The 25,719-nt window shown below is 44.9% G+C and overlaps 1 protein-coding gene across 2 annotated transcripts in view; it reads left to right on the top strand.

Annotated features, from left to right (window-relative positions):
• AFF4 (ALF transcription elongation factor 4) overlaps nucleotides 1-25,719 on the top strand; it is a 55,926-nt gene that overhangs the window by 18,200 nt on the left and 12,007 nt on the right. For both annotated transcript variants that reach the window (XM_054168212.1, XM_054168211.1), the window contains exons 2-12: nucleotides 3,809-3,935; nucleotides 5,999-6,787; nucleotides 8,830-8,874; nucleotides 9,768-9,854; nucleotides 15,644-15,680; nucleotides 17,864-17,912; nucleotides 18,930-18,950; nucleotides 19,720-19,774; nucleotides 21,674-21,711; nucleotides 22,439-22,601; nucleotides 23,116-24,036. In XM_054168212.1, coding sequence (XP_054024187.1) covers nucleotides 3,813-3,935; nucleotides 5,999-6,787; nucleotides 8,830-8,874; nucleotides 9,768-9,854; nucleotides 15,644-15,680; nucleotides 17,864-17,912; nucleotides 18,930-18,950; nucleotides 19,720-19,774; nucleotides 21,674-21,711; nucleotides 22,439-22,601; nucleotides 23,116-24,036 — 2,328 coding nt within the window. In that variant the 5' untranslated portion in view covers nucleotides 3,809-3,812. The remainder of the gene's footprint in view (nucleotides 1-3,808; nucleotides 3,936-5,998; nucleotides 6,788-8,829; nucleotides 8,875-9,767; nucleotides 9,855-15,643; nucleotides 15,681-17,863; nucleotides 17,913-18,929; nucleotides 18,951-19,719; nucleotides 19,775-21,673; nucleotides 21,712-22,438; nucleotides 22,602-23,115; nucleotides 24,037-25,719) is intronic.

Here is a 25,719-nt window from a genome sequence, read left to right as displayed (position 1 = left end):
CCCCCAGAGCTGAGAAAGTCCTGTGTCCTATGACACGACAAGACACAAATTGATCCAAAGTGGAGCACAGGAGGTTCCACTTCAACATGAGAAAAAACTTAGGTGTGAGTGTGGTAGAGCCCTGAAGCAGGCTGCCCAGAGAGGTTGTGGAGTCTCTGCTCTAGAAAATTTCTAAACCCACCTGGACACATTCCTGTGTGGCCTGCCTGAGGTGGTCCTGCTTTGGCAGAGAGGTTGAACTAGATGATCTTCAGAGGTCCCTTCTATCCCTTATCGTTCTGTGAGTGGGGGGTGGGAAGCAGGAGAAGGCTGCAGCTGGTGGGCAGGGCAGCAGCCACACTGCAGTTTCCTCACAGCAGTTATAAAGTCCAGGATGATGTTTGCTTGAGTGAACTCCAGCCAAAGCCATGCCTTTTTTGGATGAAGGGAGCACAGAAATACCACCTGGGGTTTAGTACGATGTTGGAATGAGAAATGAAAACTCTTTCTGGTATGGATGGTTTGAATGATGCTCGACTGCGTCATGTGCTCAGTAGGCCTAGATCAGCAGGGAGCAGTGGTGGAAGGACACCCACAAGTGTAGTTGGTCAGGAGTTTATGTGAGCCTCCTGCTAAATTTCCTGCTTCTTCCTGCTCTTGGTATCGAGCTGGAGAAAAGCTGTGAGCTTTGATCAGTCGGTTGGGTGCCAAAGTCAAGCACCAGCTGGGCTGTGCAGAGGGCAGCTTTGCCAACTGCACAAATAGTGATTCAAACCCTATAGGACTGGCTAAAAATGGAAATTCTGGGCTGTGGTTTAGGCCTCTTTTCTAATTTCTTCTAATACTCAATTTTTGCTTTCTCCAGATGTGGAAATTAAGGTGCTTTGGTCCTTGATGTGGGGGTGTGAGTGTGTTGCTTAGCCTGGCTTTGCTTCTCCTGGGAGCTCAGACTTTCACTCAGGCTTCTGGGAAGAAATATTATAGCAGGATTCTCTTGATAGCTCCAGGTACAACCCAACGAGTTCTTCATCTTCCACTTGCAGACTTGGTGTGCAGAGAGGGAGGGAGGGAGGGGTAGAGCTGTGTCCTCATGCTCTGGGGTGGAGTAGGGGCTGCAGGAGCTGTGCAGCACGAAGCTGCTCCAGGCTCTTTTATCTTGTGGGAAAAGGTTTAAATCTGGGATGAGGAGGTGGATGTGGGAGAGGAAGAAGCAGTTCTGCCTCTGCAGTTCTGACTGTTGTCTGAAGCAGTGACAGGAGTGCCAGTGGGGCAGAGCTTCCCACCAGCCAGCAACTGTGAGAGAATGGAATATGAATGTGAGCCAGCTATGTACTCGGGGGGCCAAGAAGGCCACCAGTATCCTGGGCTGGATCAGGAACGGTGAGGCCAGCAGGAGTGGGGAAGTGATTGTGCCCTTTTAATGGGCACTGGTGAAGCTACACATTGAATCATGGGTACAGTTTTGGGTCCCTCAGCCCAAGAAGGACCTTGAGGGACTGGAGTGGGCCCACAGAAGGGCAACAATACTGGTGAAGGGTCTGGAGAGCATGGCTGGTGAGGAGCAGCTGAGGCACCCAGGGTTGTTTTGACTGGAGAAGAGGCTGGGGGGAGACTTCATTGCTCTCTTCTACCTGAAAGGAGGTTGCAGTGAGGTGGGGGTTGGTCTTTTCTCCCTAATATCAGGTGGTAGAATGAGAGGAAATGGCCTGAAATTGTGCCAGGAGAGGTTTAGGTTGGACGTGAGGAACAATTTCTGTGCTGTGAGAGTGGTCAGGGATTGGAACAGGCTGCCCAGGGAGGCGGTGGAGTCACCAGCCCTTGTGTTGTTGAAGAAATGTGTGGACATGGCACCTGGGGACATGGCTTAGTGTCCATGGTGGTGGTGGATTGATGGTTGGTCTTAAGAGGACTTTTCCAACCAAAACAGTTCTCTGACTCTGTGATTCTCTTGCCAGCTTGAGACATGAGGCTGGTGTTCAGTCTGGCATGGGCAAAAAACCTGAGGACTGGCAAGTAGTACCGAGCTCTGCTCACAGTAGGAAATGTTAGATAGTGGATTTTAAAGGTTTGCTCTAATTACAAGTGGTCTGAAAGCTTAATTGTGCAGTTCCCTTTGTTCTGAAGGTAATTGCTGGCCATGCTGGTTCAGTTGGCATGCCTCAGTCCTTTGCTTTTTGAAGTACCTCTACTTACATATCCTGAACACAGGCAAATCTCTCCTGTTACTTTTCATGGTTGTGGAAGATGGGAATTTGCCTGGGAAGTTGTCTGAGGTACAGAGTTAAGGAAACCTCACTAATTTAATTTATTTACACATTTAATGCTGGTGATTTGAATATCTCAGTGCACATTGTAGGTGCTTAAAATATCTCTGTAGCGATTTAGAGGCTGAGATACAAACGAGTTGGACTTGAATCACATTCAAACTATTGACTCTGATAAAAAAAAAATAATTAAAAATAACCTAAACTTAATCCCCATACAGTCATTTTGACTCCCCATCAAGATGTTTATCATTTCCTACACTAGAGAAGGCCAAGGAGGAGCGCTAAGAAGTGTGATTAGCTGGTGTATTTCTGGTGGCTAATTTTACACTGACCTGGCAGGTACAGCCAGATCAGCTCTGGGTCTGCTCCAGCTCTGATCTCACATGGATCTTTGGTATAATGTTCCTTACATGTGACATTGTTTGGTACAAATGTTGGGTTTTTCCTGTCCTAAGAGTTATCAAGAACCCAGCATGGTGGGGGTTGGAAGGAACCTCTGGAGATCATCCAGGCCAATCCCCCTGCTGAAGCAGGAGCACCCACAGCAGCTTGCCCAGGATCATAATGGCCAGGTGGCTTTGGAATCTCTCCAGAGAAGGAGACTCCACAGCCTCTCTGGGCAGCTTGCTCTAGGGCTCCAGCACCTTCACACCAAAGAACTTTCTGCTGTTCATCTGGAACCTCCTGGCTTCTAGTTTGTGCCCCTTGTGCCCCTTCTCAATGGGCCCCACTGAGAAGATTCTGGCCCCATGCTCTTGACACCCAAATGCTTTATTGAGCTCAGAAGGGTTTTTTCCATTTTTTTTGTTGTTGTCATTACAACAATTTGATGTATTTCTGTGAACTCAAGCATCAAGGCCAAAGTGCTGAGGAAAATGTGTAAGAGGGGAGGCTGGCAGGTTTTTAATCTGCATTATTGCAGCAGGAGAGCATTGTAAGGAGCAAGAGAAGAGGTGCAGTATTACCAGAATTTGCCTGAAATTACTGCTGCCAGTAGAAAAGTCTTTTGGGAGACCTGGAATCAAGATCAAAGCTTGAGGTTAGAGTGTGTGGGAGAGTGGGTACCAATAAAAGTATGTCAGCAGCAAAAAATAACCCCTAATCTACAGTAGAAGTCAGGCACTGGATGGGTGGGGGAATAAGAGAGTAAAATTACAGAACATTTGGGGATTGTGGAGGAGAAGAAGTATTTTGGAAATGAATGGGAGATGCTGAACGTGGGTTGAAAGCAGTAAATGATTGAAGCAGGTGAAATGGTTTGAAATAGTTCCTTTGCCTTGAGGACTTTGTGGATTAATGTTTTTTTGTGTGTTTTCATTACTGCATAAACTTTCCCTGTTGGAAGCTGGCTGTAGATTGTGGGTTATAGCTCTTGGAGGCGTGAGGTGCCTTAAATTGTACCAACATCTGAGTTTCGAGGAGTTACGGTCAGCAGGGGGATCTCAGCTGAGATCATTCTTTCTGCAGAGCAGGTACTGAGGTACTGTGTGCTAACCACGTGCTCTTGCATCCTTCCTGATTGCCTTCTCTGATCAGAAATTCTGTTGTTTCCTTATTCATAGCAACATGAATCGTGAAGACCGGAATGTGCTGCGTATGAAAGAAAGGGAAAGGCGAAACCAAGAAATTCAGCAGGGTGAAGAAGCCTTTCCACCTAACTCTCCTCTCTTTGCTGAACCCTACAAAGTTGTGAGTCTACACACTTCTTATCCATGCAGTTTTGATAGCAGACATCATATGCAAACTCAAGCTTTAAAGTGATCTTTATCTGCATTCCTTTTAGATCCGCAGCTCTTACGTCAATGAAGTATTTGGCTGTCCAGCCCTGGCAGCGTTCAAGGCTAGGTTGGATGGGACTTTGAGCAACATGGTCTAGTAGGAGGTGTCTCTGCCTAAGGCAGGGGGTTGGAACTGGTGATCTTTAATGTTCCTTTCCATCCAAACCCTTCTTTGATTCTTTTTAAGCAGGGCTGGAAAATGAGGATGGCCAGTTACTAACCAGCTCTACTGGCATATTTATAGCGATGCTTATGAGTTACTTTGCAGGGAATGACAAAAGGGATGTTAAACCCTTAAAATTTTTGGGCTTCCTTCTGCTTTTGCTGCAGTGGCTCAAACTGTCAAAACAAGTAAACTGTGTCATGGCAAATTGCCTTATTTTTTGGGGTGCTTTAACCCGTTGGTAAACTTTGCTGCCTCCAATCAGTGTAGTGCAGACTTGGGTAAGTGCAGAAAGAGAATGTTTAAATAGGAGGTGAATTTGAAATGCCTGATGTGATAGAATTACCAGCTTTAAGTAATGTGACTTAAATGTGTTTGTGCCTGATTTTTTTTAGTTTGTTTTGGAGGAACTGGCTCCATTTATAGAATCATAGAATCAGTCAGGGTTGGAAGGGACCACAAGGATCATCTAGTTCCAACCCCCCTGCTATGGGCAGGGAACCCTCACACTAGATCAGGCTGGCCAGAACCTCATCCAGCCTGGTCTTAAACACCTCCAAGGATGGGGCCTCAACGACTTCCCTGGACAACCCATTCCCTTTATGATATTCTACAGCTTTAAACCCATCCAGTTTTCCTCCCAAGTCAGATTTGCTGAACAGAACTGGCAAAAAGAAGCTAGTTCTGAGAGAGCTAAAAAAATACCATTTAAGGGTTTTGTTTTGTAGCTCAAAACTCTTATCACAATTTCAGCTGGTTTGCCAGAAGTAAAATGTTGTGACTGAAAACTGCAATTTCCTCCTGCAGAAGGAAAGTTGAGAGGTATTTGTTTTCTCTTTTTTATTCCCGGCCTCCCACCACTTTGCCGTGCTTGACAACCAAATCCCCATGTGGATGAAGGTAATTCAAGCTGGTTGGGTTGCCTGGGTATTGACACAAAATACCTGATTTGAAAACAAACTGGTTATATAAGAAAGAACTTTTTTTAATGTACAATCTTACTGGCAATAAGAAATGTACTGGTGTAAATAACAACTGAAATTGACAGTGGGGAGGTTAAGCTGATTTTATTTTACTCTTGGGACTTCTTGGGACTAATACAGATGTATTAGAGAAATAGCCTTTAAGTTGACAGCAGGCACCCACAATCTTCAAACTTACCTGTAGTACCTGAAGAGGCTATAGGAAGGCTGGAGAGTGGCTTTTTATAAGGGCTTGTAGTGTTGGGATGAGGGGCAATGGCTTTGAGCTGGAAGAGGGGAGATTTAGACTGGAGATTAGGAAGAAATTCTTGACAGTGAGAGTGGTGAGACACTGGAACAGGTTGTCCACAGAGGCTGTGGATGCCCCCTCCCTGGAGGTGTTCAAGGCCAGGCTGGATGAGATCTTGAGCAGCCTGGTCTAGTGGGAGGTGTCCCTGCCTATAGTAGGGGGTTGCAACCTAGGTGATCTTTAAGGTCCCTTCCAACCCAAACCATTCTGTGAACTGAAGTCCAGCTCACCAAGGCATTGTTTGAAGCACTGCTCAGTGCTGTTTCACACTGAAAATACATCCCAAATACATCTTTTTCTCATGCTTTAAGGGGCTCAATTATGAAGAACTTCAAAATTCTTTCTAGTGCTTTGAAGACTAAAATTGGGAATTGGAAACAATGGCCAAAACGACTTGGATGCCAGCCAGGATCTTAGTCCTGAACTGTAGATTAACTGCAGTAGCTGTCAAGTCAATTAAGTGAAAGTCAAGCTGTGGGGGTTTTATTTATTTATTTATTTATTTTTAAAAGCTTATGTCTAACAATTTGTTTTCCCAGACCAGCAAAGAAGACAAGCTGTCCAGTCGCATCCAGAGCATGCTTGGTAACTATGATGAAATGACGGATCTCATAGGAGACAGATCACTCCAGAAGCTCGTTGCAATTCCCAAACCGACTGTCCCCGCAGCGCCAGATGAAAAATCCAGCCAAAGTTTCTTTGGTGATCAGAGGCACACCACCAGCTCCCACCAGAGCAGCAAATGGACTCCTGTAGGCCCAGCACCCAGCACTTCCTCACAATCTCAGAAACGGTCCTCGGGTTTACAGAGCGGGCACAGCAGCCAGCGTGGCAGTGGCAATAACCCCGGCAGCGGTGGCCAGAGGCACGATCGTGACTCCTACGGTAGCAGCAGCCGCAAAAAAAGCCAGCATGGGTCCGAACACTCCAAACCCCGTTCTTCCAGCCCTGGAAAACCATCTACTGTTTCTTCATTGAGCTCCAGCCATTCGAGATCTCATGGAACCGATCACCACAGCAAAGAACATCAACGCTCAAAATCCCCCCGCGACCCTGATGCCAACTGGGACTCTCCCTCCCGCGTACCCTCCTTCTCAAGTGGACAACACTCTAATCAGTCTTTTCCACCTTCACTAATGTCCAAATCCAGTTCAATGTTGCAGAAACCCACTGCATACGTGAGGCCAATGGATGGGCAGGAATCCATGGAACCAAAGTTATCCTCTGAACACTACAGCAGCCAGACTCACAGCAGCAGCGTCAACGAGCTGAAGCCGAGCAGCAAAGCACACCTAACCAAGCTGAAAATCCCTTCTCAGCCACTGGATGTAAGTTGCTGTCTCCTTCCTGGCTTTTTGGCCTCAACTTGTGCCAGGAGGGGGTTACATTGGATATGGACTCCAGGCAAGAAATCTAGTCTAGCCTGCTGGCAGCTACTCTCTGATCCAGCCTGGTGGAAGTGGATGTGCAAGAAGTAGATATGAGAGACTTCTGAGCTAAGGATGGCCCATCTTGGGACATGGTTTAATGGCCACAGTGGTCTTAGATTGATGGTTGGATTCAATGATCTTAGAGGTCTTTTCCAACCATAACAATTCTATGATAAGGAAAAGTTATTCATTGAAAGGATTAATAAGCCCTGGACCAGACTGCCCAGGGAATTGGCAGAGTCCCCATCGCTGGAGGGGTTTAAAAGATGTGGTGCTGAGGGATGTGGTTTAGTGGTAACTTGGCTGTGCTAGCTTAACAGTTGGACTTTTCTGTAGTATCAGGTAATAGGACAAGAGGAAATGGCCTGGGTTGTGCTAGGGGAGGTTTAGGTTGGAGATCAGGAGCAATTTCTTTGCTGCAGGGAGTGGTCAGGCATTAGAACAGGCTGCCCAGGGAGGTGGTGGAGTCACATCCCTGGAGGTGTTCAAGAAACCTGTGGGCTGGGACACGGCTTAATGGCCATGGTGGCATTGGATTGGTCTTGGAAGCCTTTTGAACCGAAACAATTCTGTGGTTCTATGACTCGATGATGTGAAAAGCCTCTTCTAACCAAAAAGATTCTGTGATTCTTAAATGTGAGTCCCTTTGGGCTGGGATTTTCCAGCTGCTTGCAAATCCCAATCTACAGAACCAAAATGTAGTTTTTAGTAAACACTGGGTGGTTTGGGGGTACGTGAAGCATCTGCAACTTAGGCAGTGAAGGTCTGTATTTTAAAGGGAGAATGTACAAAAGTATTTTTCCCCCTTCTGTTTCTTCCATACTGTGATTTTTATGAAATAAAGGCTGTGAGACATTGAGAGGTTGGTTTAACCCAGAAAGGCTCATTTTCATGGTGCTTTTGTAGTCATAATTTAGTGAGGTAGTAGGATACTCAGAGATTTCTTGACAAGCTGGATGCATCAGATATTACTATCACTAGGAGCCATGTTGGTTTGGAGTAGTGATACCATCTGCATATATCAGCTTTTCTTTTGAAGTGTGTAGTAATTTCCAGATGAGGTTATTACACCTTCACCTAGGGAGAGAATAAACTAACCCTAAAGCACACCAAACTGACCAGAACTTTCATCAGGTATGCTGGCTACAAATCCTGTAGTAGTTTGGCATTTCTTGAATTGTTAAGGCACAGGCTGCCTGCAACTCATTTACAAGGAGAGTGCCTTAATAATAAAATGTCAGTGCATCTCCTCTTTAGCTGCTTGAGTCATGGTAGCCAGAGAAAAGCCTTTGTTCTGGGATTTCAGCAAATAGCAAAATAAGACCCAGGACACAGGTAAGGAAATGGGAAAACAAATTGTCTTTTTCATAAAGACTTGACCTTCTGATGTTAGTGCAGTGAATTGTGTAGTAGCTTTGCTTCCTCTCTGTAGCAATCAGAGATGGAGAAGGTTTGTAGTTCCCCAGTTGCTGCTGTTTCTAGATCCATGCTGTGGTTTATGTTTTGCTTCATCATGCACTTTGTCATTCCTGTGCATTCATGGTCAGGATTTGAATTCAGATGTTATCCAGTAGTTTCTTCCAGGAAATGATTAAAAGCTAAGTTTGTCTTTTCTCTCTCTGTCTTAAGTTTTTAGTATCACTGGCTGCCTGTGATCACTTTAACTGTCAAATGAGAAGGCAGAGATAATTGACACCGTTCTGTAGATCTCACGTGTTTGGTTTTTGGGACTGGAAGTGACAGGCAACCATAAAAATATGGGTCTGTCTGACAGCAAAATTAACATTGCTGAAAGGAATTAGCAAGGTCTGTTTGTATCTCTATGAAGTCCATATGAATGATGATAAGGATTGAAGTTTATTTTGAACTGTTTCTGGCCCCTGGGATCTTTGAAGGCAAACTTGCTTTAGGAGACATTAATCTTGAGTTTTGATTTGCAGGCGTCGGTGTCTGGGGACGTGAGCTGCGTGGATGAAATTCTCAAAGTAAGTTCTCTGTGCTACTCTTCATCACTTGTTGGAAATACATCACTGAGGGGGCTGGAAGTATTCTGGAGTCGATGAGTGCCTTTTAAATTGTCTTGGCTGCAAGGGCTCTGCAATTACTCCTCTCACACAGGTAGACCGGAAAAAAATGGAAGCATAGCTGTGTTTGAGGTGGGCACTGGGCATTGCTGGGCGTGCTCATTGTCTCCTGGGTATCCTCACTGCAATCCTGTTCTTCTAGGCCACCTCCCTGTTAACATAGCCAGAATTCTGCCCTTACATGCCAATCTCTTTTGAGGTTGTGATGTGGCAGAGCTTTGCCTTCTCTTCTACCTAGATTATCCTCTCAAGTATTTTTGCTCATCCTGTGGTCTCCTGTTCACATCTGCTAGCACAAATGAGTCATCAGATTCCCTGGGAGCTTTTCCATGGCTTCTCACCTTCAGTAGTCCATGGTGCTTGGAGATTCTCTCAGAGAATACAAAGCATTTCTTTCCAGCTTCAAGCTTTTGGTTTTCCCCTTTTGCCCCAGATATTAGTGGCTTCCCTTCCCTAGGATTCTTCTTTGTACCCCTGTATCCTACGTGTGCTCTTCAGTCTGAAATGATCAGACTGACTCCTACTGCAGTTTATGTTCAGGCCATCTGATTGTATTGATTTATACCTTTCTGCTTCTTTTGTCTGAACTGTCTGTTCTTATGGGTAATGATTGAAGATTGAAGGGTTTGTGCCAAATGTTTGTAACACGTTTGGAAAATCAAGATTTGAACATAAAGCTTAGTGAAGTATGGACAGTGAACTGAAAATTGAGACATGGGGCTTGAATCAAGACTGGAACTGGACATTTTTGCTTTGATTGTGTTAATAGCTTTTGTTTTTTGTTCTGGTTATAGGAGATGACCCATTCCTGGCCTCCTCCACTGACCGCTATCCATACCCCATGCAAAACGGAACCGTCAAAATTTCCTTTCCCCACAAAGGTCAGTGCTGAAGTCAAATACAAGAGAGACTCCTGTTAAAGATCAGGGATTTGGAGCTCTTGGACTCGAGTCTGTGGAGTTCTGGGTTTGTTTGAGTGCGTTGTACCTTTTTGTCTTGCTTCACCACAGCATTTGTCAGCAGCAGCCTTATGCAGAATGTAATCATTTTTCCTCTGGTTTACACACAGCAGTCTGCAAAACTGTCTAACTTCCCTCTCACTTTTTCTTTCCTGAATTCATATCTTTTTCAGGATACTACCGAAGCTCAAAAATGGTATCGAGCCTTTTTCCCTCATAGGGAAATCCTTTGCACCCTTTTGTGTAGAACCAAGCAAATGTGTTTTCCTCCGTCTAGGAAAGCAGTGGGGTCTGAGTTGGCAAATGCTGAGAAATTCCAAGGTGCTTTTCTGCTGCTTAAACTGAGTTTTCCTCATAATTTTGAAGTCCATGAGTAGTTCTGTTAGATCTTACTACAAAAATAATGAAAACAGTTTAAAAGTCAGGTGTTTTGCTCAAGAAATGTTCAGATCACTTGTTCCAAAAGATCCTCTTCCTACCCTCCAATGTACTTAACTACTGAAGTGTTTAAGCTATTAGTTCTGAAGAGAAATCAGTTGCTCTTTGCTGCTGTTGACAGCACAGGGCATGTTTCCAGGAGACCTGCTTGAGCTGACACCTCTGAGGAAGGATTTCTCTTGCTCTTAGCTGCTTGCTCCCTTCCCTGAGGCTGGACCTGGCAGTTCCAGCTTCAGGGTTTTGGGGCAGACTGGCACTGGTGGTTGTTTGCCTTGAAATGCAGCTCTGTGATATGTGGTATCTTGGAAGCTGGTGGGTAGGCAGGGTGGAGATAAGCAGAGTAGATAGCTGTGGGTAACAGCTCCAGCAAGTACAGCTCAGCTTGAGATAGCTGACTCATTCAAGAATTCATGTTTTGTTTCCTGTATCTACTGATTACCAGTCAAAGATTGAACTCAACAATATAATTTTTTCTCCAGACTCAACATCGCTCTGAAGTGGATTAGGATACTCCACCTCTAATTTGGCAGAACTTCACAGTGAAGAAATTCTGCTGTCTTTTTAAAGTTACCTTCAGCTTAACTAAGACTCCACTCTCTCTGACCTGACTGCTATCCCATAGCAACACTTGATGATTCAGTTTCCTGCTTCATTCACACTGCTTCCCAAAACAGAATTTCTTCCTAATCTCCAGCCTAAATCTCCTCTCTTCCAGCTTAACTCCATCCTCTCTCATCACCATGAGCCCTCATAAAAAATCCCTCACTAGTTTTGTTCACATCATCACCTTCTGGTCAGAGGTTCCTCCTCCCATGTTTGAGTGCACATCCACAGAACTCTTGTAGTCTGTGAAATTAAAGAGCTCAGGTTCTTGTCCTGGCTGAATATCCCAGAGCTTTGAGCAGTCCTGTTGTCATCATCTTCTGTGCTGTGTGTTCCTTTCTCACCGTGCCTTGATTGCTTCTCTCCAGTGGAGATGAGAATGCAGAACACACCTCAGATCTCAGCTTTACTTTTGAAGGGTGTATCTAGAAGTAAATCTTGTCACATATTTTCTTAACATTAGATTGATACTAACCTTGCATGTAGTGCTTTTGGTCAGGGTTTATTTGCTGTCCTATATAAAACTTGGAAACAATTTTTAGCTTTCATTATGAAGAGAGACATTCCACACCTTTTCCTCACCAACAAAGGTATTTGTTCCACTGCTGTGAATACTTAGTTCCTCAGCCTTTGGGGAGAAGTTTTCCCTTCACACATAGGTTGTGGTTTTTTTGCACCTATCAACCTGGATTGTGCTTCTTCACCCAGTTTGCAACAAATTCCATTTATGGCTGCTCTGAGCCTTTTGACTTGTTGCCAGGTTGTTGGGTTTTTTTTCCCCCCCTTTCTTTTTCTTTAATTTATTTTGTGGCTGCACATCTCAGCCATGGAACTCTGTCAAATTCTCTCTGCACATCCAAAGCCTATAATTTCCTCTGCCTTCTCCTCTCTGTCATTCTTGGCAGCGGCGTCTTTGCAGAATTCCAGTGAGTTAGTGAGCCATAGACTTGTGCAGTCTGGACCCAGAGGAGGATTCAGAAAACAAAATAAAACAGTGGTTTACTTTAATCCAGTGCTGCTTGAGGAAAGCTCTTTCTCTTTAGTGCTCTGCTCGGTTTATTTCCAAGTAATATGCTGAAGTGTTTCACAGCATTCCTGCAGCCTGCAGAAGTTTTAGTATGGTTTTGGCTGAGCACATGAAATAAGGTCCAGTTGATTTTCCTTTGTAAGGCTGTTGGGATAAGATGATTTTCCCTGTGTGTGGATAGAGTAGCTTGAAGAAGCCCAGACTCCTGACCAGGGCTTTTCCTGCGTTCGCTATAAATATAGCTAATAATTATCAGAAAGTCTTTGAATGAGATGATAAAACTGCATGAAAGTAGGTCAGGGAAAGTCTTAGGCATGCTATGTAAAAAATGTGGATTCCTGAGTCCTGATGAAGACTGTTATCCAGTGACCTAACACTCTAAGATTTCATCCTGTATAACTTTGGAAGTTCAAGTTTTTGGCTCACATTCAGAAACTCCAAAAATACTGGCATGTTTGTAAGATGTATTAAATCTCAGCAGCTCCTTAAGGGCTGGAAGCTTTCAGTTTCAAAGCAGCGTGAGAGCATGGACAGTTTTGTACCTGGGTAGTGACCTGGAGGTATCACTGAGGAGGTGGGTTCTGTCTCCAGCTTTGTTCAGTATCTGCCCTCTGAAGAAGACCACTGGTCAGGTCCCTTCATCTCCTGTAAGACAGCAACATTTTTTCTGAGGATTAGAAAGAAAATCTGACCTGGTATTTCAAACCTGAAATGGAGATGGGTCCCACTCACCCCAGCTGGTGAGTCCTGCAGCCAAGCTGGGAGCCTACAGCTGAGCGCTGGTGCCTGACGCTGTTCTGTCCTGCTGGGAGTGTTCTTCTCTCCACGGCTTTCTGTTTGAGTACAAGCTGCTGTTTTGTTTCCTGCTTCAGTGTCTTCGCTACCTAACCTCAGCAGTCTATCCTACTTTGGTTAAAGAATTTCCTTCCTTTAAGTTGTTTCTCATTTCTGAAGAAGACCTTCAGAAGTTACTGCTGTTAAGAAACTTTGGAGCTGAAAATCTAGCACTCTTTTTTATCTTCTGAGTTTCTCAAAGAACTTCATTTTAAAAGAGAAAATAGGCTGCAAGAGAGCTGGAAAAAGTTGCACATTTAAACCTAACACCTCATAAAATGCAGTGAGCTGAAAGACTGCTCTGTGCCTTGGAAGTAGGAAGTTGCCTGAAGTGAGCAGTTGGGCAGGTGCTTTCTGCAGGATTTGTGATATGTGTGCTGGCAGAAGCAGTTCCAGCTCCTCTGGGAGGACCTTATAGCTTCCTTCCAATACCTGAAGGGAACCTGGATGGAAGCTGAAGAGGGACTTTTCATAAGGGTGTCAAGCAGTAGGACAGGGAGTAATGGTTTTAAGATGAGGAAAAATAGGTTTAGACTGGATCTTAGGAAGAAGCTTTTTGGTATGAGGGTGGTGGGACTCTGGAAGAGGTTGCCCAGGGTGGTTGTGGATACCTCCTCTCTGGGGGTATTGAAGGCCAGGTTGGATGAAGCCTTGAGCAGCCTGGTCTAGTTGAGAGGCATCCCTGCCCATGGCAGGAAGGTTGGAGCAGATGGATCTCTGAGGTCCTTTCCAACTTAAGCCATTCTGTAATCTTCTGCTCACCCCAGTGCAGTGCTCTGTAAATGTGGTGTTTGATGATCCTGTGGTCTTCACTTCTTTTTTGACGTTAGTCACCCGAAGCTGACGGTGCAAAAGGCAACCAGAGAATCACTTTTGCACTCCTCCTACCTCTGTAAAAGATAAAAACCAGTTTGTGTTTTGAAGGAAGCATTTTGAAACGTAGCTGTTGCTTTCCATCGAGGTCACAAAGGTTCTCTCCGACTTCATCTTCACTTTGCACTTTAAACGGTGGTTAATTTTTATTGTCCCTTGCTTTCTTTCCATTACTGAAGATTGCAGAGCCATTTGAAATGCTTTTCAAGGAAAGTTCTCTATCGAGTTCCCTATCACAAATACTTGTTTACTGCATTACTGCAGCTGCTTTCACTTTGGAAATACCAAAGTGTGTTTTGCTGTGTGAAGCTTTTGTGTGCTTGAAACATTACATTTCGTAGATGTTCTATAAAACTGCTGCACAGTGCTGACTGGGCTGTTTGGGAAGCTGGTTTGGTTTGCCAAAACCCCTGAAATTCACTGTTGAAGCTTGAGGAGGGGAGGGTTAGGCTGGATATTAGAAATTCTTTTCAGTGAGGGTGGTGACACTGGAACAGGTTGCCCAGGGAGGTTGTGGATGCCCCCTCTTTGGAGGTGTTCAAGGCCAGGCTGGATGAGGCCTTGAGCTACCCGGAAAGTGTCCCTGACCACAGCAGGGCGGTTGGAACTAGCTGATCTTGAAGGTCCCCTCCAACCCAAACCACCCTGTGAATCTATGACTTGTAATTCTGGTTTGTCATTGCCAAGACATTAAAGTGAAATGTGTGTGTGTGTGTGTAACTTTGTGAATTGAGTCAAATATTTTCAGTTTATGGGGCCAGCATTTGTCCTCGTTTTAAAATGAGGTCAGGAAGGTCCAATTTTAAATGACACTCTGGCCTAGAAGGAGGATTTTGGTAACTCAGTAGCCTCTACATATTTGTTTAAAACAGTATTTTAGGGTTAAAAAAAAAGAAGTTCTAATCTAGTGCATCTTGGGAGCCAGAACTAGGTTTTCTGCAATGAGAATCTTGAAGATCATTGCAAGTGCTAAAATTTGCAGGGCTTCATTTTTCGTGCCTACAGTTCTAGGTAGCAGAGTCGTTATCTGTCAAAGGAAGTTACATTTTGGTTTGCATTGGCTTTTGTACAAGTGAATTGTTTGAGTTCACAAAAATCTGGCCTTCAGGGGAAGGAATGATGTCCTGGCCAGCTGTGCCCAGCTGCATGTGTCAGGGACATGTGGAGCTGCTGAGAGAAGGGTTTTGGGCAGAGTGTACAGAACTATTTGGACCCCAGATTTCATGATCTCTTGGGCTCCTTTGTAGCTGAGAGTTTTTGGGTGGGTTTTTTGGTTGGTTTGGTTGGTTGGTTTGGTTTGGTTTTTTGTTGCTAAGTTAAAATACTTATTGCTTGTCCACCACCATGCTGCATGTGTCTGAAAAAGGAAAGAATTTGACTAAAAATGCATGAAACTAGCAGCAAAGCTTTATTTCTGTGTATAAGGGCAGTAAAGAAAACCACACTAAAAGACTCCTCTCCATGCTGAATGTACGTGAAGGTGGGATTTATGGAGGTTATGTAGGGATTGTGGAGTTTCTGTTGTCACATAGTACAACTAGACAGGGACCTTCTTGAAGCCAAGCAAGTGGAAGAGCTGAGCTGAGACAACAATAGGCTCTGCTGCTATGGCTTGTGGGGGAGTTAGGGCCTAGATAAAGAATTATTCTTGCTGTTGCTTGTTGGGTTTTTCTTTTGTTTTAGAGGCTGGGTCCCATGCAGGGAGGTCATTGATGCCCCCTCCCTGGAGGTCTTCAAGGCTGGGTTGGATGAGGCCTAGTGGAAGGTGTCCCTGTTCATGGCTGGGGGGTTGGAACTAGACGATCTTGAGGGTCCCTTTCAACCCAAACCATTCCGTGAATCCTTTAAGAGGAAGGAATACACTGCTTGAAGCGTAGTGTTGGGTATGTTAACATTCCCAGTGAACAAACCCTCTGTGATTTTTTTATTCCCATAGGAGTCTCAACAGTCCAATTTTGGCACTGGAGAACAGAGTAAGTATCTTAAACTTCCTGTAAGATGTTTAATGTTTTTGCTGTGATTTGATATTCTTAGTATCTCTGAAGGTGTTTTGCTTTTTAGAGAGTGAGGTTTTCCAGACTGGTCGTAGGATAGGAGTCTGAGTGAAGAGTTCTAAGTTTTAAACCATAAACATTTGCTTGATTTCATTTTTATTTTGTTGTTTTTCCCCCTTCCCTTTCATATTTCCTGTTGAGATCTAGAAAGTTCTGACCGAGTTGTCTGTTAAGGCAACTGTTAACAGTCTGGTTAGGCTGTTACTATCATCTAGGAAAGCAATAAATTGGTTTTTTAAGGCTGAGTTATCTGTTAAGAGAACTGTTAATGGTCTGGTAAGGTTGTTACTATCTTCCAGAAAAAACCCAAACAACTGCATTTTCATTTTGTCACATTTTCCAGTTGTTGAAAAAAAACCCCAAACACCTCCTTGGTTGAGGTAATTGAGTATCAAAACAAAACACCCTTTAAAAAACCCAACCCCCTGCTTGGGAGCACGTTAGAAACCAAAATAGTGCTGCTGTTTGTGTTTCAGGAGAGAAAGCACATTGCAGCTTCAGTGCTGCTTTGCACTTTCTCATTTTAAAATCACAAGAGGGAACTGGTCAAGAGCTCATCTGGTAATATGCTTAGGAGTAGCCTTGAATTTCCTATCTCAGAAGCATTTTCAAGCCGTGAACAAAAGCAGCCATTATTGCTCTTTAACTGTATCATTTTGAATGTTACTGATGTAAATAGTTTAACCCAGGTAACACAGCAGATAAATTAAATCTATGCTGGTCCCTTCCAAAACTCTTTCCACTCCCTCTTGAAGTGATTAAACAGATGAAATAGTAAAACAGGAATGGTTTATTCTTAGATACTCACAAGAAGCTTAATCTGAACACCTGATACAGTAAGGGATTAAGGAAACAAATTAAAACTTAATTCCATAATGCCAAACCATAGACTGATGTTATAGGAGCAGTTGATCTTTGGGTGTGTAAGTTGAGAGACAAGGTGAGTCAAACCCAGAACCAGTTTTTAGCAGCTGTTGGATTTTCTGGGTAACTTTTAACAGTCTCAGTTGTGGTTCTGTTGAGCTATGCTTAGCAATGTGCCAGAATTAAGGGCAGGGGAAGGAAAAGCCCCTCCTGGACTGAAAAGCAGATTCCTGTAGAGGGTATTAATATTGTAAGAATTGGTTTCCAAGTTCAATCTAAAGATTGCTCAACCTCCAAAAGCTGAAACAAGTCAGAGCTTGCCAGACTGATCTATCTGCAATAGATTAATCTTGATAGAAGCAAAACAATTGTTCACACCAGTAGTACCAAAGCAGTTGTCTGTTGGTTTAGACAGCAACACTCTAAATCATTTTTTACATTTTCTTGATGGAATTATTTGCTGTCTTCAGTATTTTGTCTCTCATCCCTTCACATCTTCAGTCTGTGGGAAGATGTACCTGGCATCAGCTAGTTGTTGCTCTCTCCTGGCTGTTCAGCCATTCCTGCTTTATGTATGGCTATACTTGGAGCAGGTTATTTTGCTGGCTGAGCTTTCAGGAACAGTGTGGCCAGCAGGAGCAGGGAGGTGATTCTCCCCCTGTACACTGCACTGGTCAGGCCACACCTCGAGTCCTGTGTACAGTTCTGGGCTCGTCAGTTTAGGAAGGATGTTGACTTGCTGGAACATGTCCAGAGAAGGGCAACAAAGTTGGTGAGGGTCTTGGACCCCAAGCCCTATGAGGAGAGGCTGGGGGAGCTGGGTTTGCTTAGCCTGGAGAAGAAGAGGCTCAGGGGAGACGTTATTGCTCTCTACAACTACCTGAAGGGAGGTTGTAGACAGGCGGAGGTTGGTCTCTTCTCTCAGGCAGCCAGCACCAGAACAAGAGGACACAGTCTCAAGCTGCGCCAGGGGAGGTTTAGGTTGGAGGTTAGGAGGAAGTTTTACACAGAGAGAGTGATTGGCCATTGGAATGGGCTGGCTGAGGAGGTGGTGGAGTCACCATCACTGGAGGTGTTCAGGAGGAGACTTGATAGGGTGCTTGGTTGCATGGTTTAGTTGATTAGGTGGTGTTGGATGATAGGTTGGACATGATGATCTTGAAGGTCTCTTCCAGCCTGGTCTGGTCTATTCTATTCTGTTCAACTCAACTGTCTATTTCTTGTTCTTCCTTTTTCAGAGCGATATAATCCTTCATCGAAAACATCCAATGGTCATCAGTCCAAATCGTAAGTGGCCGCTGAGAAAGCATTTCTCAAGCCTAATGTTAAGAGTTGTGGAAAACAGCTGTTTGTATGAGTAGAACATGTCGGTTCTTGCACAGACTCGGCGGCATTCGGCTCCTTGGCTGGCAGGAAAAGGGGATCCTTTCTAAGCAGCCATTTTCTGGGACATGAAAACAACTACTGCACTCTGAAGGCAGTAACAAACACCCCGTTCTCTGCTGCCTTCCTGTTCCCTTGTTTTCTTGTCAGCTGTGAGGATAGGTGTGAAGAGTTTGGACCTTGTAACTGGCTTGGGAAGCAGAAAGGTGGCAGCAGATAAGAGTGGGCAGGATGGGACAGGACTTATCAAACGTGTGCACTGCAGAGCCGTTGGCTGGAAGCAGCTGGTAGCAGTTGCACAAATAGGATGGGGAACTGTTTTTTTTGTGGGAGGAGATGGTGAACTCTGCTTGGGATCTGAGTGAAGTTTCTTCTCCTCATTCTCTTTAAGTGACAGACATACATGTGTGTTAGTTATGCATGCAGACCTAGCATTTTGGCAGCACGAAGAGGAGTGTGGCCAGAAGGTTGAAGGAGGCTCTTCTTCCTTTCTACTCTGCCCTAGTGAGGCTGCAGTACTGGGTCCCATTCTGGGCTCCCCAGTTCAGGAGAGACTGGGAACTGCTGGAGAGAGTCCAGTCGAGGCTACAAAGATGCTGAGGGGCCTGGAGCATCTCTGAGGAGGAAAGGCTGAGAGACCTGGAGAAGAGCAGCCTGAGAGGGGGAATCTTCTCAATGCTCAGCAAGAGCTAAAGGACCTTTTGCGGGGGGAAGCAGGTGGGGCCAGACTACTACCAGTGGTGCCCAGTAACAGGACAAGGGGCAATGGACACAAACTGGAACCCAGGAGGTTCCATCTGAGCAGGATAAAAAACATCTTCAGCTAAACAGTTATACTGTGAAATTCAAAATGAAGCATTAGTATAATGATAATGAATGCAAGTATTAGACTTCTAATCCTTTGTCTTTTCCTTTCCCCAGATGTGAATCGAACCAGACAGAGTAAGATATTTTATTTTTATACTCAAAGGTGGTTTTTTTGGTAAACATAAAGGCCCTGTACCCTGCTTTTCAGTGTGTTTGCATGTTTCCTGTGTTTGAATCAGTGTGTGTATGTGTGACTATCATAAGCAAATATGGCTTTGAAGAATAGTAATAAAATAATTATAGCTCAGGTCAGTTGCACTGTTGTCACAAGACAGGAAACAGCCACAAGTGTGAGCTCTCTGGATTGTATTTAAAACAGAATGCTAGGCCATTCTGTCTAAGTTGAACATATACAGTATGTACTTCACAGTCAGGGTGGTGAGAAACTGGAACAGGTTGCCCAGGGAGGTTGTGGATGCCTCCTCCCTGGAGGTGTTCAAGACCAGGTTAGATGAGGCCTTGAGCAACCTGATCTAGTGGAAGGTCTCCCTGCCCATGGCAGGGGGGGTGGAACTTCAATGGTCTTTGAGGTCCCTTCTGACCCAAACCATTCTGTGAATCTGTGAAATTAACTCCTCCTGCATTAATAAAGTGTAACAGATTTCCTTTCTAAATTGAACAGAATGGGCTAAGCAGCCAAAGCACTGGAATCCTTATTCTTCCCCAAAGAATGACTTAGCTCACCATTCTTCCCCATGAAATGTTAGAATGGCATCTAGTGGATCTCACCCACACAGCCTGCTTCGTTGTATAAACAATAGCATGTTGAAATCAAGACAAATGCTTTGGAAGTAATTAAAGTACATGGAAGAACTTGTCTCACTTTCTCCCTTTTTACTTACAGTATGTTGAAAGATGACTTAAAACTTAGCAGTAGTGAAGACAGCGATGGAGAGCAGGTATGTTCCTCAAACAACTGTTCTTCCTCAGAAGACCATTTCAGTGCTTGAGCAGTGTTCAATGTTCCAGCAGCAAACTGGGCAGCTTCAGAGGGGATTTATGATGTCCAGTGTATGTCCAGTTTGGGTTACTGCAATATAAGAGGACATTGAGGGGCTGGAGTGGGTCCAGAGAAGGGCAGCAAAGCTGGTGAAGGGTCTGGAGAACAGGGCTGGTGAGGAGCAGCTGAGGGAACTCATTGCTCTACAGCTCCCTGAAAAGAGGCTGGTGTCCTTCTCTCCAAAATAATTAATGTCAGGACAAGAGGGAATAGCCTCACGCTGCACCAGGGAAGGTTTAGGTTGGACATGAGGAGCAATTTCTTTGCTGCAAGAATGGTCAGGCATTGGAACAGGCTGCCCAGGGAGGTGGTGGAGTCACATGCCTGGAGGTGTTCAAAAAACAAGCAAATGTGGCACTTTGGGGGCATGGTCATGGAGGTTGTAGGTATAAGGTTGGACTTGATGATCTTGGACATCTTTTCCCATCTTAGTGATTCTATGATGAATAAACAAAAATCAAATAGAATATGTTTAGACAAACCTCAGGTGTTCCTCACTGTAAACCTGGGGGGAAACAACTTCGTTTGTGCACACAGTGTGCTTTCATCTCGCAAATCTTGGTTTACTGAGTTAAAAAGTCTTTCTCAATATAAAAGAGCAGTAGTGTACTTAAAAACATATAGAATGGCCCAGCAGTTAAAGGTAAAACTTTAATATTCTGCTTCTCTAGCTAAAGAGTACATGGTGTGAACATCTGTGTCTAGTTCTGGTGTCCCCATCATAAGAGGCACACAGAGCTGTTGGAGTGAATCCAGAGTAGGGCCACAAAGATGATCCAAGGGCTGGAGCACTTCTGCTATGAGGGAGCTGGGGGTTGTTCACCCTAGAGAAGACTCTGGGGGGACCTTAGAGCTGCCTTCCAATCCCTGAAGGGATCCTACAGGAAGGCTGGAGAGGGACTTTCTATAAGGGTGTCTCAATAGGACAAGGGGGAATGGTTTTAAAGCTGAAGGAGAGTAGGTTTAGACTGGATCTTAGGAGGAAGTTCTTCAGCACAAAGGTTATGGGACGCTGGAATAGGTTACCCAGGGAGGTTGTGGGTGCCTCTTCCCTGGGGTTGTTGAAGGCCAGGTTGGGTGAGGCCTTGAGCAGCCAAGTCTGGTTGAGAGGCATCCCTGCCAGTGGCAGGGGAGGTTGGAGGAGATGGTCTCTGAGGTCCCTTCCAACCTAAGCCATTCTATGATTAGTAGCTTGGGATGATAAAGGAATGCTGTATCTGCAACTGGGAGTGTAGCAGCGGCTTTATTTTTATCAAGAAGTCTCTTTTCCTCTTTGTCAGTATTAACTTTGAGCAGCTTCTGCCAGCAATGACATTTAACATGTTAAATTAAAAATAACCTGTGGGGGTCTGTGCTCCTCAGCAGCAATTCATCCTCCTCTCTTGATTCTTTTTTTCCCCCTTCCCAGTTCTGGTACTTGATTTTCTCCCTGTGGAAAAGCTGAAGATAGTACATTTAGCTGTTTAGCTCCTGGTGCCTTGGGCTGGGCAGTGTAAAATGTTGAATTATCTGCTTCAAAAAGGTGGAAGCATGGTTTTAGTGAGGGGTGGGAATAGCAACTCTTAGAACTGCAGTCAGGACTCTTTGTGGTGAAAACTTGGAGAAAAGAACTTTTTCTTTCTGTGCAAGGGAAGTGCAGACAATTTAAACTGCTGCAAGCACTGAATGAAGATGCCATTCAGGGTAAATAATATTTACAAAAATAAATTAATGTCTTTAAATTGATGTTTTGCAACTTAATTGTGTATTCAGTCCTAAATAACTTCTGGAAGCTTCATGCTCTGTTTCTTAATTGCAGGACTGCGATAAGACGGTGCCAAGGAGCACACCTGGAAGGTAAGCATTCCTGGGGCATTGCAGCATAGCCAGGTCAGGGCTTATGTTAGCTCAGTCAGCACTTGATCTCATTGCTAAAACATCTTTGCTTGCTTTCTTTGCTAGAGAGAAAGATGATATGGATGGGCTGTTGAGCCTGGAGAAGAGCAGACTGAGAGGGGATCTTCTCAAGGCTCAGCAAGAGTTGAAGGATGGGGGGCAGTGGTATCCAGGGACAGGATATGGGACAACAGGCACAAACTGGAACCCAGGAGGTTCCATCTGAACAGGAGGAGAAAATTCTGTGGTGTGAGGGTGCTGGAGCCCTGGAGCAGGCTGCCCAGAGAGGCTGTGGAGTCTCCTCTGGAGAGCTTCCAACCCCCTCTGACCGTTGCGATCCTGGGCAGACTGCTGTGAGTGCCCTGCTTTAGCAGTGGGGTTGGACTGGGTGATCTTCAGGGGTCCCTTCCAGCCCCACCATGCCGGGATTCTGGGCTTGGGCTCTTATCTTCGAGGTTTTTTCCAACTAAATCACTTCTATGATTGTGTAAATAGTGAATATCCTGTGAATTGGAAGTGTGTAACAACAAAGCCTGTTGCTTGTTTCCAGGGCGAGCTGTGGTCAGTTATGTGAATTTTGTAGTCAATGTTAATTAAAACAGGATGTTTTATGCTTGCTAATCAAAGGACTTCTAGCAGCTGTTTCTCTCTTGTGTGTTTATTTTTTTCCCCTCGTTTTTGTTTTCAGTAATTCTGAACCTTCACAGCATAACAGTGAAGGAGCAGATAATTCAAGGGATGACTCGAGCAGCCACAGTGGGTCTGAGAGCAGTTCAGGATCTGACTCTGAGAGTGAAAGCAGTTCCAGTGATAGTGAAGCTAATGAACCATCACAGAGTGCATCCCCCGAGGTAGGGTTTGACACGTTTGAGCTCTCTTCATTAGGTTGGCATTAAGCCTGAGTTTTAAAAACAGGAAAAATGAATAAATCCTCAAACTGACTTAAAGAAAAGCAACAGCCTGACAAGTGTGAGATCATTTTTTCAGCAGGATTATTCTGGTGAGGTACCTGTAATTGGAAATGTAACAGTTCTCTACGTAAGCATGCTTTTGATGTTTGAACTGGAGGTGATTTTCACCACCAGTTGTCTGCTGTAGAGCAGAAGTTAGGTAAGGTCACAGTCCCTAAAACTGCAGGTTTTTAGTCTGGGAAACTGTGGCAGCAAGTCGTGCCTGTTACCAGCAGCTGCTCCAGTTGAAGGAAAAATGACAGCAGTTACTTGTATTCATCAACCTGCATTTCATTCCTTGTTTATCTTTGTTTCTATGGTGTAGCTCTTGCTTTGACACACACCTGTGCTGTGGAAAAGATGGAAGAAATGGGAAGTATTTTACCTAACACTGGTTTCTTGCTTTTGTTTTTAGCCAGAGCCACCTCCAACAAACAAGTGGCAACTGGATAACTGGTTGAATAAAGTGAACTCGCATAAAGTGTCACCAGCTTCTTCTGTGGATAGCAATATCCCATCTTCCCAAGGCTATAAAAAAGAGGGAAGGGATCAGGGGACAGGGAGTGGATACGCTGACCAAAGTGGATCCAAGGATTCCATTTCTTCGACGCCCGGGCGAGATTCCAAACCTACCCAGAAGGGCTCGGAGAGCAGCCGCGGCAGGCAGAAATCACCTGCCCAGAGTGACAGCTCAACACAGAGGAGGACTGTAGGTAAAAAGCAGCCCAAGAAAGCAGAAAAGACATCTGTTGAAGAGCCTAGAGGAGGTCTTAAAATAGAAAGTGAAACCCCAGTAGACATGGCAACAACTATACCCCCAAACAGGCATAAGGCAGCCACAAAAGGCTCCAGGAAACCCAGTATAAAGAAAGAGCCCAAATCTTCCCCTCGGCCTACGACAGAGAAAAAGAAATACAAGGCTTCAAGCAAAACTGCCCAGAAATCCAGGGAATTCATAGAAACAGATACCTCATCCTCTGATTCAGATGAAAACGAGAGCCTGCCTCCTTCATCACAAACACCCAAATACTCTGAGAGCAATAGGACTCCTGTTAAATCTTCCATGGAGGAGGATGACAGCTTTTCTTTTCGGCAAAGAATGTTCTCTCCTATGGAAGAGAAAGAGCTTCTTTCACCCCTCAGTGATCCTGATGAAAGGTACCCACTTATTGTGAAGATTGACCTGAGCCTCTTAACAAGAATACCAGGGAAGCCTTACAAGGATGCTGATGCACCCAAAGTGGAAAAGAAAATCGTGCCCGAGAAACATGCCAGAGAATCCCAGAAGCAGCCGGCTGACAAAAGTTCAACGAAAGGCAAAAGGAAACACAAGCAGGTGATCACTGGGGGCTACCAAGAAATCCTTGGCAGTCAGGGTGGTGAGACACTACAACAGGTTATCCAGGGAGGCTGTTGATGCCCCCCTCCCTGGAATGTTCGAGGCCAGGTTGTATGGTGCCTTGAGCAACCTGGTCTAGTGGAAGGTGTCCCTGTCCTTGGCAGGGGGGTTGGATCTGGGTGATATTTGAGGTCCCTTCCAACCCAAACTATTGTATGAGTCTGCGAATCACTTTGTAGAGAGATTTGCCTGTTGTCTTAGTGGATTGCTACTGGTGGCAGGTGTGTAGCCCAGTAATCCAGCTCATATGCCATGACAGTGGCTCTGAGCAGCTTAGAAGATGATTTTGGCTTCCTGGTTTGTGTAGAAAACACTGACCACTCCTGTAGTGTTCCAGCAGGGACTACTGGGATTTTTTTCTTGAAGAGGGGAAAGGAGAAAGTTGCAGCTGTAGGAGTGTTAGCACTGCAGCTAGAGCTTCTCTGCCTCTACTCCTGCCCTTTCATGTCTCCACTTGATCTGGCACCAGTCCCTGTTACACTGCAGGCCAGCTCAGGATCAGGCAGCTGATCCAATGGAAAATTCATCTGGAAACAAAAAAAAGGGGCATTTTTCAGCTGGATCAGCTCCTTGAACTAGTGAATCATGCAGTTGCATATTGTCAGGATAAGGGATGGGGCCGAAAGAGGCCTGGGGCATGGCAGCAGCAGGAACCATCATCTCGGGGTGGGGGTGGGGCTGCTTTACTGGGAGCAGAGGGACCTCTCCATAATGATGTTTAATCTTTTAAAAACCCCAACATTTAATCTAAACAAAAAGCAGGAATGCTTGAGGGCAGTGAAATGGACAGGAGTCAGTGGGGTAACTGAACAGAATTAACGTTCTTCGAGGAGGAATGGTAAGAAGGAGTTGATGGTGTCATTTAAAACTGCTCTTCAGGCCAGGAAGAGGGCAGATTTAGACTGGAGATAGGAAGAAATTCTTTACAGTGAGGGTGGGGAGACACTAGAACTGGTTGCCCAGGGAGGTTGTGGATGCCCCATCCCTGGATGTGCTCAAGGCCAGGCTGAATGGGGCCTTGAGCAACCTGGTCTAGTGGAAGGTGTCCCTGCCCATAGCAGTGGGTTTGGAACTGAGTGATCTTTGCCATCCCTTCCAACCTGAACCTTTCTATGAATCTCTGAACCTCAGAACATAGACAAAGAGCAAACCTGTGACTGATGGACTCAGTGGTCCAAGGAGATTTTATGCATTTCTGGTTTCCATGAAGTTAGTTAGGACTGTGAAGCTCTGGTTCAGGGGTTCAAAAATTGCTGTACTACTCTGGACTGCATCATGAAAATTTAATTTTGATAGAGCTGTAAGACTTTGTTGCTGTGTCAAATCAAAGGATTATATCAGGTCATTCAGAGAGTCCACAGCATTAAAGATTTTTAGACTTTTTTACATCTCCACCAGCAGGTTATGGCAAGACCAGTTAAACTTAGGCTTTATCCCAGCAAATACCCTGGTTCATAATTGGTTCTGATCTTCAGATTTCTCTGGTACTTCACTGGTGCATACCTGGGCCTTTTTCGTGACAAGTAAAGGAAAACCTGCCCTTTCCCTGAGCCCTCCAGCTTGTAGGTTTGTGATTGCCCAGTACACAACTGTCACCACTTGGGTGTACCAAAAATGAAA

This window comes from Dryobates pubescens, chromosome 16, assembly GCF_014839835.1.
Source record: "Dryobates pubescens isolate bDryPub1 chromosome 16, bDryPub1.pri, whole genome shotgun sequence".
NCBI lineage: Eukaryota > Metazoa > Chordata > Aves > Piciformes > Picidae > Dryobates > Dryobates pubescens.
Note: the sequence above shows the minus strand (reverse complement) of the source record. Positions and strands in the feature narration are given on the sequence as shown.